The sequence below is a fragment of the Oncorhynchus nerka genome, linkage group LG8 (assembly GCF_034236695.1).
Source record: "Oncorhynchus nerka isolate Pitt River linkage group LG8, Oner_Uvic_2.0, whole genome shotgun sequence".
Taxonomy (NCBI): domain Eukaryota; kingdom Metazoa; phylum Chordata; class Actinopteri; order Salmoniformes; family Salmonidae; genus Oncorhynchus; species Oncorhynchus nerka.
Genome location: NC_088403.1, coordinates 33,832,708 through 33,852,072, shown reverse-complemented (window position 1 = coordinate 33,852,072; position 19,365 = coordinate 33,832,708). Strand labels below are relative to the sequence as shown.

Sequence of the window (19,365 nt, the reverse complement as noted above, 5' to 3'; positions counted from 1 at the left end):
TCCCTCCTTCATAGTCTCTCTCCCTCATACTCTCCCTCCCTCATATACTCTCTCTCCCTCATACTCTCCCTCCCTCATAGTCTCCCTCCCTCATACTCTCTCTCCCTCATACTCTCCCTCCCTCATACTCTCCCTCCCTCATACTCTCCCTCCCTCATACTCTCTCTCCCTCATACTCTCTCTCCCTCATACTCTCTCTCCCTCATACTCTCTCTCTCTCACTCGTCTCTTTTCTCTTCTCTTCTCCTCTAAGCAGCTGAATGTTATTTCCATGCAGATTTGATGTTGTTGTCTGTAATGAATTCTAATCATGGCTAATAATCCTTGATATACACATCCCTCCTCTCCTCCCCAAGAGCCTGGAAGTGTTTCCTCTCTCTCTCTCTCTCTCTCTCTCTCTCTCAATCTCTGCCCCCCACACCCCCCTATGTGTGGTTCAGAGAGAACTCGTTTATATTTAGGCAACACTCATTAGAGCTACTGCTAATTAGCCTTAGTGCACACACACCCACACACACATGCACACACGCACAAACATCTTTACACTGATTCAGGCTATTTGTGTCAGAGAAAGTAGCACTCTCACCAACAGGATACAGACATACACAAACACGCACGCACGCACACACACACACAACATACACACAAAGAGAGAGAGAGAGAGAGAGAGAGAGAGAGAGAGAGAGAGAGAGAGAGAGAGAGAGTGCCAAACAAAGGCTGTTTCACATCACCTACACACACACTCTTAGCTTTTGTGTCAGCGAACGTCCTGATGACAGCAGCACTCTCATCAACAGGACACACAGACACACACACACAGGCGCTGTGGCAAGGTGCAGGGGAACCGAGAGGACAGGCTGTATGCTGATAAAACAGGACAGGCAGACAGAGCAGCAGCGACGAAAAGGACAGTCTAAAAGAGCCACAGACTCAAAGAGAACAAGACAACACCTGCAACGAGCCCCACTAATTACAGCTGCAGTACAACGTGAGTTATTTCAGTAAGACAGAGTCCACTGTGTTGACTGTTACTGTAGTTAGCAAGGTGACTGTATAGGGTCAGAGTCAGACAGAGGGAAATGTATACCGTACAAAACATAATGAGATACACACATGCAGGGAGGACACAATGGGCACGTGCCCCCCTCTGCTTTTTACACGTTGAATTCATTACTTAACTTCATTTTTAAGCCCACGTTTTATCCAACTTGTTTATAAAAAAAGATCTGTCAGCGGGTATTTGGCGGAGGGGGCACACCGACTGGACCAGCCAAAGAGTAGCCCGACCCCCTATTCTCCTTGCCACCTAGCAATGTAATGAAGTAGGTTTTAGCTAGCCAGCTAGGTTCCCAAACTCCCGACCTCATTACTAGCCACCGAGGCATTTCAGGCTACCAATCAAGTTGGTGTAGCTTGTCTGGCTATCTCAGCTGGCAGGCCTGCTGGCAAGGTTGCTAGACTTGAGAAAATATGAAAATGCCTTATGACACTATACACCAGTGTGACAGTAGTACTAAACTCCTAAGGCATAAATGTTCCTAAAGAATCGATGTGCAACATTCATTAAAATGACATTTGAACAGGTAAAGACGTACGATTAGATTACCTACGCAGAATAATATACACACTGTATTTTTTTTGTTGCATAGAATTAGGCATAATGATTATCGCTCTATGTTGCAGGGAAAAGGTGTTTCAAGTGTTTGAAAAGTACACAATTCCAGCCCCTCTCCGGACAACCCCCCCCCCCCCCCCCCCCTCCATCCTCATGTTCCCCTTGCCCCCTCTAAAATAATGAGTGGATGACACGCCAGTGCGGGCGCACACCGGCGCAAAACAAACACACACGCACATCCACACACAAAGGGCAGCTTACCCCTCCCCAGTTGAGAGTCCTGGCGAGGTCATTTCCTGTCCCCAGAGGAAGTACAGCTACAGGCGGATGGGGGGTCATTCCTAACTCATCCAGAGCAGACAGGATCCACCCCACCTATGGTGAGAGAGAGAGAGAGAGAGAGAGAGAGAGAGAGAGAGAGAGATGGGGCTCTGTTAATGAAGTTCATTAATGCTGTGAATAATGTATAGGTCCTGGGACATGTTCATACATGTTAACTATGTATGTGTGTGTGTGTGTGTGTGTGTGTTGCCACCAGGGGGAGCTGTGTTCACACACAGTGCAAATGTGTTACTGTCTATCATCAAGCACCCTCAAACTCAACTCTGGACCTCGAAGCCAGTTCCATTGCTTTTTTCATTGTTCCCCTGTAATCAGGGACTGATTTAGATCTGGGACACCAGGTGTGTCCAATTAATTAGCTAAATTAACAGAAAACCAAAAGGTTTCGGATCTCGTGGGGTAAAAGTTGAATACCCCTGACAGTAGCACTGAAAACATACAGAGTCATTGTGACAGACAGACAGACAGACAGACAGACGTTAGTAATAGCAGTTGAATTTAAGTAAAACAGTAATAACATGCTCATTCTCTCACCGTCCCGTCTCCTCCACAGGCCAGAATACGCAGGTTTGGCACTTTCCTGTACAACTCCAACCTGGGAGACAGGACGTACAGAGGTTAGGGTGTAGGAAATAGTGTATAAGGTGTAGTGTGTGGGAAATAGATTGTAGCATGCAGGGCGTAGTACTCACGCCTCTCTGAGCCCTCCCTGGGAGAGATCAAACACCTGGCGAGGGTTCAGGATCCACATAAACATCTGTAACACCTTAGTACCCTGAGACACGGAGAGAGAAGGATGTTAGGGTCAGGGGTCAGGGATTACGGTAGCTAGGGGTTTGTGGGACAGCAGTTAGGGTTATAAGTCAGGAATCATAGGTTAACTTACCTGGTTGCCTCCACTCTTGGGGTTGACAAAGACTAGAACAGGTTTCATCAGAGGGGAGGGAAGGGGCTTCAGCATGAACGGGCGCCACTTTGACTCCTAATGGGAGCAAAAAGATATTAGCAAGAGTCTACCCCTTGTCAGCAAATAGAACACGTTTGTACCTACACCCCACAGAGGGACAGAGAACAGTACTCACCCCACAGAGGGACAGAGAACAGTACTCACCCCACAGGGGGACAGAAAACAGTACTCACCCCATAGGGGGACAGAGAACAGTACTCACCCCACAGGGGGACAGAAAACAGTACTCACCCCACAGGGGGACAGAGAACAGTACTCACCCCACAGGGGGACAGAAAACAGTACTCACCCCACAGGGGGACAGAAAACAGTACTCACCCCACAGAGGGACAGAGAACAGTACTCACCCCACAGAGGGACAGAGAACAGTACTCACCCCACAGAGGGACAGAGAACAGTACTCACCCCACAGAGGGACAGAGAACAGTACTCACCCCACAGAGGGACAGAGAACAGTACTCACCCCACAGAGGGACAGAGAACAGTACTCACCCCACAGGGGGACAGAGAACAGAACTCACCCCACAGAGGGATAGAGAAGAGTACTCACCCCACAGAGGGACAGAGAACAGTACTCACCCCACAGAGGGACAGAGAACAGTACTCACCCCACAGAGGGACAGAGAAGAGTACTCACCCCACAGAGGGACAGAGAACAGTACTCACCCCACAGAGGGACAGAGAACAGTACTCACCCCACAGAGTGACAGAGAACAGAACTCACCCCACAGGGGGACAGAGAACAGTACTCACCCCATAGGGGGACAGAGAACAGTACTCACTCCACAGAGGGACAGAGAACAGAACTCACCCCACAGAGGGACAGAGAACAGTACTCACCCCATAGGGGGACAGAGAACAGTACTCACCCCACAGAGGGACAGAGAACAGTACTCACCCCATAAGGGGGACAGAGAACAGTACTCACCCCACAGAGGGACAGAGAACAGAACTCACCCCACAGAGGGACAGAGAACAGTACTCACCCCACAGAGGGACAGAGAACAGTACTCACCCCACAGAGGGACAGAGAACAGTACTCACCCCACAGAGGGACAGAGAACAGTACTCACCCCACAGAGGGACAGAGAACAGTACTCACCCCACAGAGGGACAGAGAACAGAACTCACCCCACAGGGGGACAGAGAACAGTACTCAGCCCACAGAGGGACAGAGAACAGAACTCACCCCACAGAGGGACAGAGAACAGTACTCACCCCACAGAGGGACAGAGAACAGAACTCACCCCACAGAGGGACAGAGAACAGTACTCACCCCACAGAGGGACAGAGAACAGAACTCACCCCACAGGGGGACAGAGAACAGTACTCACGTCAGTTCCTCTCTTACTGGTCCTTCTTTTGAATGATGTGCGTTTTTTCCTCCTTGTAGAGTTTTTGAATGAGCTCTGTGTGAGGGGAGAGAGAGAGAAACGCATTAAGGCATGTTACACAGATAAACCCTGAAGCACACACAACACAACACACACACAGCGCTGTCTAGCTGCTGGTATATGCAGAGGTCAGTTGAAGTTAACAGTAATAAGAAGAGACTGCAGACTCTAAAAGGAGTGCGTAAAGGAGTCTGTGAATGAGTATGTAAATGAAGTTGGTAAATGAGTCTGTAATTGAGTCTGTAAATGAGTCTGTAAAGGACTGCGTAAAGGAGTGCATAAAGGAGTCTGTAAAGGAGTCTGTAAAGGAGTGTGTAAAGGACTGCCTAAAGGAGTATGTAAAGGAGTCTGTAAAGGAGTGTGTAAAGGACTGCCTAAATTAGTCTGTAAAGGAGTGTGTAAAGGAGTGTGTAAAGGAGTCTGTAAAGGAGTGCGTAAAGCAGTCTATAAAGGAGTCTGTAAAGGAGTGTGTAAAGGACTGCCTAAAGGAGTCTGTAAAGAAGTCTGTAAAGGAGTCTGTAAAGGAGTGTGTAAAGGACTGCCTAAAGGAGTATGTAAAGGAGTCTGTAAAGGAGTGTGTAAAGGACTGCCTAAATTAGTCTGTAAAGGAGTGTGTAAAGGAGTGTGTAAAGGAGTCTGTAAAGGAGTCTGTAAAGGAGTGCGTAAAGCAGTCTATAAAGGAGTCTGTAAAGGAGTGTGTAAAGGACTGCCTAAATGAGTCTGTAAAGGAGTCTGTAAAGGAGTGTGTAAAGGAGTGTGTAAAGGAGTCTGTAAAGGAGTCTGTAAAGGAGGGTGTAAAGGAGTCTGTAAAGGAGTGCGTAAAGGACTGCCTAAAGGAGTCTGTAAAGGAGTCTGTAAAGGAGTGCGTAAAGGACTGCCTAAAGGAGTCTGTAAAGGAGTCTGTAAAGGAGTCTGTAAAGGACTGCCTAAATTAGTTTGTAAAGGAGTGTGTACAGGAGTGTGTAAAGGAGTCTGTAAAGGAGTCTGTAAAGGAGTGCGTAAAGCAGTCTATAAAGGAGTCTGTAAAGGAGTGTGTAAAGGAGTGTGTAAAGGACTGCCTAAAGGAGTCTGTAAAGGAGTGTGTAAAGGAGTCTGTAAAGGAGTGTGTAAAGGACTGCCTAAAGGAGTCTGTAAAGGAGTGTGTAAAGGAGTCTGTAAAGGAGTGTGTAAAGGACTGCGTAAAGGACTGCCTAAAGGAGTCTGTAAAGGAGTGTGTAAAGGAGTGTGTAAATGAGTGTGTAAAGGAGTCTGTAAAGGAGTGTGTAAATGAGTCTGTAAAGGAGTCTGTAAAGGAGTCTGTAAAGGAGTGTGTAAAGGAGTGCCTAAAGGAGTGTGTAAAGGAGTGTGTAAAGGAGTGCGTAAATGAGTGCGTAAAGGAGTCTGTAAAGGAGTGTGTAAAGGAGTGTGTAAAGGAGTCTGTAAAGGAGTCTGTAAAGGAGTGCGTGCCCAAGCATGTGGGTCTCCTCCAATCCTGGCTGTTTGGCTGTGATGTGACGTGAAGGCTCCCTGTTGGACTGTGTGTGTGCTCTAGGGTTAAGCCGGTGGTTGAGCTGCGGTTGAGCTACGTGCGTGTGTGAATCTGTGTCAGGGTTCGTGTGTGTGTTGTGTTCTCACCTGTGGCTTCCTGACTTTGATGATCCAGGAGGGGGGGACGATGACCCCGGCGTGAGCCCCCAGTGAACAGGGCTCCTCAATCTGATGTAGCTGGAAACACGTCACCTTGTTATGGAACTGAGGGGGACAGGAGGGGAGAGAGGAAAGAGAGGAGAGAGGGAGGAGGCGGGGTTAGGGGTCTGTAGGTACCGCTACTAACTCATACAGACACTCTAATAGAGAAGAACACACACACACACATCCCCAATACACAAACACACACACACATACAAACACACAGAGAAACACACAAGACACTACTCACAGCTTGTTTGCACCAGGAGCAGCTGATGGCCACAATCTCTTTACTGTGGAAGAACTTCTGCTGGAAGCTCTACCGGATACACAGGATGTATCGTGTTATTCATTCAGATATACACAATAGACAGGGTGCATATCCTTCAGGTGTACAGTAGGTGTCTTACCTTCCCACACTGTCTGCATTTCCCCTCTTGGCGGCGCCGGTGCACCCAGTGATGCCTCAACATATTCTGCAGAAGACAGGGACGAGGGAGAGGGAAAGAAAAGAGAGCAGTTAGAGACGGACATATACAGCAGTTCTCACACACAAACACACACACACATATCAGAGACACGCCATCATCAGATGCCGACTCACATCTCTGAGGCAGCGAGAGCCTCCTTCTCTAAACGTTGGTTTACAGCGGAAGTTAATCTGAGAGAGAAGGAGAGGGTGGGGGCAGTGAGAGATGGTAAGGATGTAGCGCCAGGTGTGCTTTATCGGATTGACATGTTGAAAGGGAGAATTGCAATGTGTGTGTGTGTGTGTGTTACCTTGTCGAGCTGCTCGATGCAGGCGGTGTGGACCACGATCTTACACGCTCCGCACTTCCTCCTGGGGGCAGACTTCTTAAAAGAGAGGACACACACACACACACACACCAGAGAAAGCAGTGAGACTCACGTAGACACACACACACATACAATCGGATAAATCTGCCAGCTCGGACCAAGTCACAATAAAATAGTTGTCTATGCTTGAAAAAAACATCAAACACGTATTAAGGCCATAATGTGTTAGAGAGGAACTTGACATAGAGAGAGGAAGAGATGTATTTATTGTTTATTTCACTTTTGTTCATCTATTTCACGTGCTTTGGCAATGTAAACATGTGTTTCCCATGCCAATAAAGCCCTTAAATTGAATTAAATTGAAATTGAGAGAGAGAGAGAGGGAGAGAGGAAGAGAGAGAAAGGGGGAGAGGGGGGAAGAAAGAGAGACACAGATGGGGAAACTAGAGAGAGATTACATTTTGGCCTGCTCTTACCAGCCTCTATCCTATTCAGACTAATGACAGTGTTTGTGGCCTCAACACTAAGAGATATTAAAGGCCAAATGCAGCCGTTTTTATATCAATGTCAGATCATTTCTGGGTAACAATTAAGTACCTTACTAACCGTTTTGGCATCCAACCATTTAATTCAATGAATTACCTGACGCAGGAAAAAAGTCACGACTGGGCTGATGGAAACATGAAATGCCCGTACAGTATTATAAATGCGGACTGACAATTTGTTCGTTCGACCGGTGAGTACCTTTTGTGTCGGTAAAATGTATTATGCAAGAAATGGTGGTGGAACCGCCTTTATGCGCAAATATTGACATACTATTAACCATCATATCGAAGTAAAACTTGGAGTCACGCGAAGACATGGTGTGCGGTCCTCCCACTAGGACTCGGGAAAGCCTTGCGGTTTATTAGGCTACAGATGAAATAAGTCATGTTGAATTTCACAGGGAGATGAATACGCACGGCGATGAGCTTGGTGTTGCTTTCCAATAAATATTGAGGGTCTTATTCTGGTGACATGATAATCGATGTTTGGCTGCCGTTTGACAAAAACAAATAATATCGCTTTTATCCATAATCTCATAATACACTGTAGGTAGCCTACCCACACTGTATCTGTGAGCTGTTGGCTGGAGAGCGTTTGTGAAGACCAGAGTTTTTCTATATAACGCAACAGTTTTTGTGATCAAAACATCAGTAGATTTGAAACTGTGATGGAAACCCCATTTCATTTTTAATTCGGTACATGGGAATTTAACGTTATTTGTATGTGCACTACATCATCACGCACAAAAAAAAGTCTGTCTGATGGAAAGACATCTCTGGTAGGAAAATGCGCATATTGTTTTATGCAGACTTTAGAATATTTGCATAAAAATCTGTCGCAAATTGGATGGAATTTGATTTTTTTCCTAAAAGCAATATCTTATGCAAGACTTTTGCTTGGAGTGGTCTGAGTCGGGAAGGGAAAACGGACAATTTGTTGTTATGGCAGAGAGGGCCTGTTAGAGGACCTCTGGCAATCTCTATGGGGGTGCCACAGGGTTCAATCCTCGGGCTGACTCTTTTCTCTGTATACATCAATGATGGCGCTCTTGCTGCTGGTGATTCTCTGATCTACCTCTATGCAGATGACATCATTCTGTATAATTATGGCCCCTCTTTGGACACTGTGTTAACTAACCTCCAGATGAGCTTCAATGCCATACAACTCTCCTTCCGTGGCCTCCAACTGCAAGTACAACTAAATGCATGCTCTTCAACCGATCGCTACCAGCACCTGCCCGCCCGTCCAGCATCACTACTCTGGACGGCTCTGACTTAGAATATGTGAACATCTACGAATACCTAGGTGTCTGGTTAGACAGTAAACTCTCCTTCCAGACTCACATTAAGCATCTCCAATCCAAAATTAAATCTAGAATCGGCTTCCTATTTCGCAACAAAGCATTCTTCACTCATGCTGCCAAACATACCCTCGTAAAACTGACCATCCTACCGATCCTTGACTTCAGCGATGTCATTTACAAAATAGCCTCCAACACTCTACTCAGCAAATTGGATGCAGTCTATCACAGTGCCATCCATTTTGTCACCAAAGTCCCATATACTACCCATCACTGCGACCTGTATGCTCTCGTTGGCTGGCCCTCGCTTCATATTCATCGCCAAACCCACTGGCTCCAGGTCATCTATAAGTCTTTGCTAGGTAAAGCCCCGCCTTATCTCAGCTCACTGGTTACCATAGCAGCACCCACCCATAGCACGCGCTCCAGCAGGTATATTTCTCTGGTCACCCCCAAAGCCAATTCCTCCTTTGGTCGCCTTTCCTTCCAGTTCTCTGCTGCCAATGACTGGAACAAATTTCAAAAAATCACTGAAGCTGGAGACTCATATCTCCCTCACTAACTTCTAAGCACCAGCTGTCAGAGTAGCTCACAGATCACTGCACCTGTACAATAATGATATAAACACAGGCAAAACTGAATGTTGACGACACAGGACCTTTAAAGGTAATGTTAGAGATTACTACTGCAGATGGTGTCAAAGCTATTTCTTATCCTATTTCATGATCAAAGTCATCTCTCTAGAGCAGTGGTTCCCAAACGTTTTTGTAGTCCCGTACCCCTTCAAACATTCGAACTCCAGCTGCATACCCCCTCTAGCACCAGGGTTAGCACACTCTCAAATGTTTTTTGTTGTTGCCATTATTGTAAGCCTGCCACACACACACTATACGATACATTTATTAAACATAAGAATGAGTGTGAGTTTTTGTCACAACCCAGCTCGTGGGAAGTGACAAAGAGCTCTTATAGGACCAGGGCACAAATAATAATATAATAATTATCAATATTTTTGCTCTTTATTTAACCATCTTACATATAAAACCTTATTTGTTCATCCAAATGTTGGGTTGTATTGGAGAGAGTCTCAGCCTTAAATCATGTCCCACAGTCTGTGCCTATATTTAGTTTTCATGCTAGTGAGGGCCGAGAATCCAATCTCATAGGTACTTGGTTGCAAAGGGCATCAGTGTCTTAACAGTGCGACCTGCCAAGGAAGGATACTCTGAGTGCAGCCCAATCCAGAAATCTGGCAGTAAATAACATTTTCACAGAACTGCTTGTTGCAACTTCGATGAGGCTCTCTTGTTCAGATATCGGCACGTGGACTGGAGGCAGGGCATGAAAGGGATAACGAATCCAGTTGTTTGTGTCATCCGTTTCGGGAAAGAACCCGTGTAATTGTGCATCCAATTCACTCAGGTGCTTCGCTGTATCACATTTGACATTGTCCTTAAGCTTGAGTTCATTTGCACACAAACAAATCATACAATGATGGAAAGACCTGTGTGTTGTCCTTGTTAATGCAGACAGAGAAGAGCTCCAACTTCTCAATCACAGACTCAATTTTGTCCCGCACATTGAATATAGTTGCGGAGAGTCCCTGTAATCCTAGATTCAGATCATTCAGGCGAGAAATAACATCACCCAGATAGGCCAGTCGTGTGAGAAACTCGTCACCATGCAAGCGGTCAGACAAGTGAAAGTTGTGGTCAGTAAAGAAAACTTTAAGCTGGTCTCTTAATTTAATTTTTTTTTGTCAATACTTTGCCCCTTGATAACCAGCGCACTTCTGTACGTAGTAAAAGTGTTACATGGTCGCTGCCCATATCATTGCATAGTGCAGAAAATACATGAAAGTTCAGGGGCCTTGCTTTAACTAGGTTAACCATTTTCACTGTAGTGTCCAAAACGTATTTCAAGCTGTCAGGCATTCCCTTGGCAGCAAGAGCCTCTCGGTGGATGCTGCAGTGTACCCAAGTGGCGTCGGGAGCAACTACTTGCACATGCGTTGTCCACTATGTCTCCCTGTCATGGCTTTTGCTCCATCAGTACAGATACCAACATGAGCTGCAGCTACGTTTGGCTACATAGGGACCATTAGTGGAATTCCCGTGAAAGAGTAACGGTTAATGTGATTGGATGTTTATTATTTGACTAGCCTACCTGTATTTGACATTGTGTTGTTACTTCGCTGAACACTAGATGGTTTCATTTGATTTTTGGCAGTGAAACGAGGCTACTCAGGCAAGAAAAAAACCTCACCCAAATGTATGGCCCCATTGGAAATTATAAATGGACTGTTTGAAAATGTGAAGGAAAAAAAGTTGTAAAAAATTTGAATCCCATTTTTATTTGGCGTACCCCTGACGGCATTGCGTGTACCCATGGGGGTACGCATACCCCAGTTTGGGAATACCTGCACTTCACTCTACTGACGCTCTCCGTGGCCTTCTAACACAATGTAAATACATACGACTAATAAAACTTGAAATTTGAATTATACACCTCAGCATAACACTGTTATCACCAGTGCTCTCCTCACACACTCTGGCTCTCTCTCCTCACACACTCTGGCTCTCTCTCCTCACACACTCTGGCTCTCTCTCCTCACACACTCTGGCTCTCTCTCCTCACACACTCTGGCTCTCTCTCCTCACACACTCTGGCTCTCTCTCCTCACACACTCTGGCTCTCTCTCCTCACACACTCTGGCTCTCTCTCTCACACACTCTGGCTCTCTCTCCTCACACACTCTGGCTCTCTCTCCTCACACACTCTGGCTCTCTCTCCTCACACACTCTGGCACTCTATCCTCACACACTCTGTCTCTCTCTCCTCACACACTCTGGCTCTCTCTCCTCACACACTCTGGCTCTCTCTCCTCACACACTCTGGCTCTCTCTCCTCACACACTCTGGCTCTCTCTCCTCACACACTCTGGCTCTCTCTCCTCACACACTCTGGCTCTCTCTCCTCACACACTCTGACTCTCTCTCCTCTGACCACTCTCTTCCTCTTTCCCCTTCTGTCTCTTCTCTCCCTGTTTCCCTCACTCATCTCTCCACTTTCTGTCCTTTGTCCTTTCTGTCAGTCTACCCCCCTCCTCTGTTTCTCTCGCTGTCTCTATTTTCCACTCTCTCTCTCTCTCTCTCTCTCTCTATCCCTCTCTCTGTCTCAGTCTCCCCCTCTAGCCTCCCCCTCCCTCTCTCACTCCCTCTCCATGTACTCACTGCAGTCTTCAGTACACAGGTGTCTTCTCCAAGGTAGCACAGCTCTCCAGAACAACTGGTCTCCAGCCACAGGTGGTCTCCGTTCCCAGCAGTCTCCTACACACACAAACGCACAGCAACACAAAATTCAGCGCACACAAAGGAACATTTTTATTTTATTTTTTATTTCACCTTTATTTAACCAGGTAGGCTAGTTGAGAACAAGTTCTCATTTGCAACTGCGACCTGGCCAAGATAAAGCAGAGCAGTGTGAACAGACAACACAGAGTTACACATGGAGTAAACAATTAACAAGTCAATAACACAGTAGAAAAAAAAATGGGCAGTCTATATACAATGTGTGCAAAAGGCATGAGGAGGTAGGCGAATAATAAATAAATAAAACATGTTAGACCTTCTCCCACATGCCCGGCAGACATACAGTGTATGAGTGTTTAATGTGCCTAATTGTCCATTGGATTCCAGTGTGTGGGCGAGGGAAATATATCCTCCCCTACAGGGTGTGTGGATCAAACATAAAACACACACAACCAACACACACAGAGAAGCAGCACAGCACAACCACAATCACATTATTCGCTCTGTGCTGCATGATGTTGATACATTAGATCATTAAAGTTTAATGGCGGTGTGCGTGTGTGTGTGTGTGTGTGTGTGTTTGTGTGTGTGTGTGTGTGTGAGTGTGTTTGCGTGTGTGTGTGTGTGTGTGTGTGTGTGTGTGTGTGTGTGTGTGTGTGTGTGTGTGTGTGTGTGTGTGTGTGTGTGTGTGAGTGAGTGTGTGAGTGTGTGTGTGTTTGCGTGAGTTTGTGTGTGTTTGCGTGCGTGCGTGTTTGCGTGCGTGTGGATCATGCAGAGAGGGAAATGCCAGTAATGACGTTGAGGAAATCTCCTGCATGGAGGGACCTATTTCTCCCCAGGTATAGCCGGGTTGGATCCCTGGGTGTGCCCTTACAGAAAAACCACACCAATTTCACTTGATGAGGTGTTTCACATGTGATATTATGTGAAGTGAATGTGATAAAATGTGACAACATGTAAAAGCAACATGTGATGACATGAAACTACACAGGTGACAAACATCGGGGTGCCAAATATTTTCACATGAGAAACTGCAATTGTGAGAACATGTTATTCTGTGTGAAAAGGTGGTGTTAGCATCTACATTTTATACATGTGAACATATGGTTTCACATGTGAACAACTGAACTCACACGTGTCTCTTTTGTTTTCACATGTGAACATTTCAGCTCAACATGTGAAACTGCAAATTTCACATGCTTATTTGTAAGGTAAATGAGTGAAATGGTATGGGGTTTTAAAGTAAGTGGTATGCCGTTCAGCTAAAATAGTGTTCAAATCTTTAATCAATGACAATATGATTACATTTGACATGACCACCTAGTACTGAATTTGCAATATGATCCCACCTGGGATTTGAACTCACAACCTCTGGATTTGGGATACACTGAGAGTTCTATAGCAGTCCAATACACAGTCATTACCTATAATACATATCTGCACTTAGCAGAAGAGTGCCATCTGCACTGCTATGTTAGTTCTCATTTAAAGACATGCTCCGGAACTTTGGTGACTGGTAAGTATTTTCTAAACCTCTCGCTGTGGGCTGGATGTGTCAATGTGTAGTTCATACATGCATAATCTATTAGCAGAAATAATATCTTACCTCAATTAGCCACGGAATCCCTCATTTGAAAGCAACAGTTTTTCTGGAAGCTGTGCTGCGCCATTTTCCCCCATGTGGTCCAGAACCCGAGCAATTCGAGTTCAACCAATGGGGTTCAGCCTCTCGCCCCATGAGTGACAGCTAGCAAGAGGTACATCATGAACCCATAGCAGAGCGAGAGAGAGAGAGCAATGACGTGATGCACATACTGTATGTGATGTAGTAGGTCATTTTCGGGGACCACTTTAGCCTCGTGAGTTCTACTTTCAAAAAAGTATACAAAAGTACCAGAGAATCTCTTTAATCTGACTATTCTCCCATCATTGATTTAATTGACGTATTTCAGACATTTGAGGGTTTTCTATATAGATATCTAATGTTGGTGGGGCATATTATTCTGCTTTAATGTTACTGCTGAATCACTATGGTAAATATCATATTTTTTCTTGAGTGTATTTTTAACAAAGCTGAGATGGAACATGAAGTTCAACGTGTGAAATCAGTCGTTGACACAGACATGGTGGCGTAGCAAGTTGATCATCGTGCTGCGAACCAAGAGGTTGTGAGTTCAAATCCCAGGGAGGACGTGTTGAATAAAAAGCCCTGTATAAATAAGCAATCTAATCAAAGTGTGTCAAATATGTAAGTTGGAAATGCTGTATGCGTTGTTTGTGTGTGTATTCTAAGAACTGATTTTTGTTTGCAGGGCATCACCTGGGAAATCTCAGGTGAATTACTCCATCCATAGTTGAAAGGTCACGTGAACCGTCATCACGCGGGAAGTGTTCCAAAAACACATTGATCCACATGTTTTCACATGTGAAATTCAACAGGTGAAATCATGTGGTTTTTCCGTGTGTGTGTGTGTGTGTGTTTGTTTGTGTGTGTGTGTGACTCACTGTCCAGTCAACGGACGTGCGTATCTCCTTGGACGGTCCGTTAGTGATGGGGGGCATGGATTTGTGGACCGGGGCCAAGTGCTGGAGACCCGACCGCGAGATGGCTTTCCTGAAAAAAACACACATTATTCAAGTATTAGTGTGACCCATCATATCAAATCTCTTGACCTGTAATCAGTGAAATGAAGGGATTCGTTGACGAGTACCATCTTTAATCAGTGACATGAAAGGACTCAGGTGATTGAGGAAAATTGCACCATGTTTCTTTTAGAGAGGATTGCATGATGCTACTTCAGTACACTGACCCAGTAGCCCTAATACTCAGGAGAGATGTGGAGAGAAAGCAAGAGAGGGGGACGGAGGGAGAGAGAGAAAACGTCTGCTCTCTCAGTCAGGGGTAGGATGAGTCAGCAGTGTTGAGAGCTGCTCCTGGCGCCCTCTCCCTCAATATAACCTCCCCACAACCTCCACACAACCTCCTTAAAGCCTCCCCTACAACAACCCACAACCTCCTCAAAGCCTCCCCGCAACCTCCCTATAACCAACTTTGAGAGTTAAATCTCTGCTATCTGCTCGCAACAACATTTGTTTGCATGATGCGTAATAAATAGCACTATAATATTGAGTATGTTCAGTATAATGTAATACAATAAATATAACATTCAGATCCGTCCTACAATGTAGCTGCCTATATTCCAATCTCCAGCCCGCTGTAACTGTGACAATCTAGGTGGGTTAAATAACAGGAACTACCCTGGAACCACCTCACCTCTCTCTCATCTGTCCTATGCAGTATGCAACACAGGAAAGGGCGTATGGTGAGGCCTGCGTGCGTGTGTGTGGATAGGTACGGTGGAAAGTGTGCCCAATTCCCCTGGTGCCTAAGATGTCAATGAAGGCAGCCCCCCGCACCTCTCTGATTCAGAGGGGTTGGGTTAAATGCCGAAGACACATTTCAGTTGAAGGCATTCAGTTGTACAACTGACTAGGTATCCCCCCCTTTCCCTTTCCCGAATACCTGACAACCTGTTGAAAGTTTCAGACCTCATCTAGAATTATCCACCGTGACAAAAACAGGGCTGCTTACAGAGCTGTGTAACACGAGCCCCTGCACACACACACACACACACAAAATAGATGTACGTGGGCGACAACACGCGACTGAATGCATGCCACTGAGGCCAACACACACACACACCACATTGACAGACAATAATGCACCTAAAATCTACCGCATTAACGGATACCAGTCATAACATAACACAGACACACACACACACGCACAAATGCACACACACCCATACTGTCCAAACACACTTAACCCCTGTTCTTATCAGATACCAGCGATAAAGAAACACACACACAAACTGCCCACACACGCTCATCAGTGTGTTTAGTGTTGAGTGATCTAGATGAATCTAACCTGATTATAGCCGGGACCTGATCTGACAGGATAGACAGTTTGAGTAGTCTGACAGAGTAGAGATACGGATGTGTGTGTGAGGGAGTGGGATAGAGAGAGAGAGAGTGTGTATATTATAGCGAGAGTGATAGAGGCATGTGTTCATTCACTACTATCAACACCTGATGCCTCAGCGATCAGAGTAGCTATGTACTGTAGTGTGTTGAACACACACACACAGAGACACACAGACAGAGACAGACAGACCACCATTGCATTTCAACTGCATGCTTAGTAATCTACTAAGTACATAGCAGGATCAAGGTATTAAAGCTTGATTTGATGACTTTGGTGTTAGACTGGATGGATATACAGTAATGGGGGCTCGACAGAGGAATGAGTCGGCTCAGGCACCTAACAGTCAACAGGGTAACAGAGGTTGATTTGATGACTTTGGTGTTAGACTGGATGGATATACAGTAATGGGGGCTCGACAGAGGAACGAGTCGGCTCAGGCACCTAACAGTCAACAGGGTAACAGAGGTTGATTTGATGACTTTGGTGTTAGACTGGATGGATATACAGTAATGGGGGCTCTACAGAGGAACGAGTCGGCTCAGGCACCTAACAGTCAACAGGGTAACAGAGGTTGATTTGATGACTTTGGTGTTAGACTGGATGGATATAGAGTAATGGGGGCTCTACAGAGGAACGAGTCGGCTCAGGCACCTAACAGTCAACAGGGTAACAGATTAGAATATTCACTCCATGGTTGGGGTTCATTCAGTTCACTTTTCAGTTCAGTAAATCCAGGAAGTGAACTGAAATTAAACTAATTCCTTTAAAAACTCTGGGCAAAAATTCTGAATGAACCGAATTGAAAACTGAATTGATCCCAACTGGTGATTGACACTCCCCCGATGTAGAAGTTAGTGGTTGCTGGTGTATCACATAAACCAAAGAAAGATACCCACACAACTGACTGATTAACTGAGCAACTACTGAAAAAAGCAGACTGTGCCTCTGCCTCCTTCCTATGCCTCTCATCTCTCTCTCTCTCTCTCTCTCTCTCTCTCTCTCTCTCTCTCTCTCTCTCTCTCTCTCTCTTTTGTCCTCCTTGCCTACTCCTCTTCTTTCTCCTCCTCCTCTTCTTCCTCCTCTTCCTTCTATAAGTCATGGCAGCAGTGTAGGGCTGACATGGTTGCTATAGTAACCACCCAGTATGCACCAGTTGTCTCTGTGTAAAGATGTAATTATAGAGTACAGACTTAGTGTCAGCATCATGGTCTGCGCGCGCACACACACACACACACACACACACACACGCGCGCGCGCGCGCGCGCGCGCACGCATGCATGCATGCATGCATGCATGCACCCACGCACACGCACGCACGCACGCACGCATGCAAACACACACATGCACACACACCTGACTGTCAGGCTGCTACACAGGCAGGACCAACCCCCAAAGATGAGGTCACCCTACTGTACCCACTCAATGCCTCTACCAAGATACCATCTCATATAAAAGCATCTCCAATACAGTGCCTATTGTAACTGTTCAACAGCATTATATACAGTTGAAGTCAGAAGTTTACATACACTTAGGAGTCATTAAAGCTCGTTTTTCAACCACTCCACAAATTTCTTGTTATCAAACTATAGTTTTGGCAAGTTGGTTAGGACATCTACTTTGTGCATGACACAAGTAATTTTTCCAGCAATTGCTACAGACAGATTATTTTACTTATAAATCACAATTTCCAAATGCCTGAAGGTACCACGTTCAACTGTACAAACAATAGTATGCAAGTATAACACCATGGGACCACACAGCCGTCATACTGCTCAGGAAAGAGACGAACGTACTTTGGTGCGAAAAGTGCAAATCCATCCCAGAACAACAGCAAAGGACCTTGTGAAGATACTGGAGGAAACAGCTACAAAAGTATCAATATCCACAGTAAAACGAGTCCTATATCAACATAACCTGAAATGCCGCTCAGCAAATAATAAGCCACTGCTCCAAAACCACCATAAAAAAATCCAGACTACGGTTTGCAACTGCACATGGGGACAAAGATTGTAGTTTTTGGAGAATTTATTTTATTTTTAATTTGACCTTTATTTAACCAGGTAGGCTAGTTGAGAACAAGTTCTCATTTGCAACTGCGACCTGGCCAAGATAAAGTAAAGAAGTTCGGCACAAACAACACCACTGAGTTACACACGGAGTAAACAAAACACAGTCAATAAGTCTATATACAGTGAGTGTAAACGAGGTAAGATAAGGGAGTTAAGGCAATAAATAGGCCATGGTGGCGAAGTAATTACAATATAGCAATTAAACACTGGAGTGATATATGTGCAGAAGATGAATGTGCAAGTAGAGATATTGGGGTGCAAAGGAGCAAGATAAATAAATAAATACAGTATGGGGATGAGGTAGATAGATGGGCTGTTTACAGATGGGCTACGTACAGGTGCAGTGATCTGTGAGCTGCTCTGACAACTGGTGCTTAACGTGCAGTTCGTTCCAGTTATTGGCAGCAGAGAACTGGAAGGAAAGACGACCAAAGGAGGAATTGGCTTTGGGGGTGACCAGTGAGATATACCTGCTGGAGTGCGTGCTACGAGTGGGTGCTGCTATGGTGACCAGTGAGCTGAGATAAGGCAGGGCTTTACCTAGCAGAGACTAGTAGATAACCTGTAGCCAGTGGGTTTGGCGACGAGTATGAAGCGAGGGCCAACCAACGAGAGCGTACAGGTCGCAATGATGGGTAGTGTATGCGGCTTTGGTGACAAAACGGATGGCACTGTGAGACTGCATCCAGTTTGTTGAGTAGAGTGTTGGAGGCTATTTTATAGATGACATCACCGAAGTTGAGGATCGGTAGGATGGTCAGTTTTACGAGGGTATGTTTGGCAGCATGAGTGAAGGATGCTTTGTTGCGATATATCAAGCCGATTCTAGATTTAATTTTGGATGTCCTCTGGTCTGATGAAACAAAAATAGAACTGTTTGACCATAATGACCATCATTATGTTTGGAGGAAAAAGTGGGATGCTTGCAAGCCGAAGAACACCATCCCAACCGTGAAGCACGGGGGTGGCAGCATCATCTTGTGGGGGTGTTGTTCTGCAGGACGGACTGGTGCACTTCACAAAATAGATGGCATCATGAGTCACGAAAATGACGTGGATATATTGAAGCAACATCTCAAGACATCAGCTTGATCGCAAATGGGTCTTCCAAATGGACAATGACCCCAGGCATACTTCCAAAGTTGTGGCAAAATGGCTTAAGGACAACAAAGTCAAGGTATTGGAGTGGCCATCACAAAGCCCTGACCTCAATCCTGACTGGAACTCATCAGGCAGATGTCTCTGGAATACACACAGACCCCATACAAATACACACATAGACACACATACCCTAAGCCAGTGGGTTTTGAACGCTCTCCTCGGCACCCCCAGGCATTTCACAATGTTGTTGTAGCCCTAAACTAGCTCAC

The 19,365-nt window shown here is 45.6% G+C and overlaps 1 protein-coding gene across 2 annotated transcripts in view; it reads right to left on the bottom strand.

Annotated features, from left to right (window-relative positions):
* The window catches only part of LOC115133170 (diacylglycerol kinase iota-like), a 52,579-nt gene that overhangs the window by 20,974 nt on the left and 12,240 nt on the right, over positions 1-19,365 (bottom strand). Inside the window, exons 2-13 of one of the 2 annotated variants that reach the window (XM_065021715.1) lie at positions 14,447-14,555; positions 11,864-11,959; positions 6,767-6,841; positions 6,591-6,647; positions 6,397-6,462; positions 6,237-6,305; positions 5,933-6,049; positions 4,259-4,333; positions 2,844-2,939; positions 2,650-2,732; positions 2,492-2,552; positions 1,877-1,990 (exon numbers count right to left, since the gene is read on the bottom strand). In XM_065021715.1, the coding sequence (XP_064877787.1) occupies positions 1,877-1,990; positions 2,492-2,552; positions 2,650-2,732; positions 2,844-2,939; positions 4,259-4,333; positions 5,933-6,049; positions 6,237-6,305; positions 6,397-6,462; positions 6,591-6,647; positions 6,767-6,841; positions 11,864-11,959; positions 14,447-14,555 (1,018 nt within the window). The remainder of the gene's footprint in view (positions 1-1,876; positions 1,991-2,491; positions 2,553-2,649; positions 2,733-2,843; positions 2,940-4,258; positions 4,334-5,932; positions 6,050-6,236; positions 6,306-6,396; positions 6,463-6,590; positions 6,648-6,766; positions 6,842-11,863; positions 11,960-14,446; positions 14,556-19,365) is intronic. The other variant, XM_065021716.1, reaches the window with a different exon arrangement.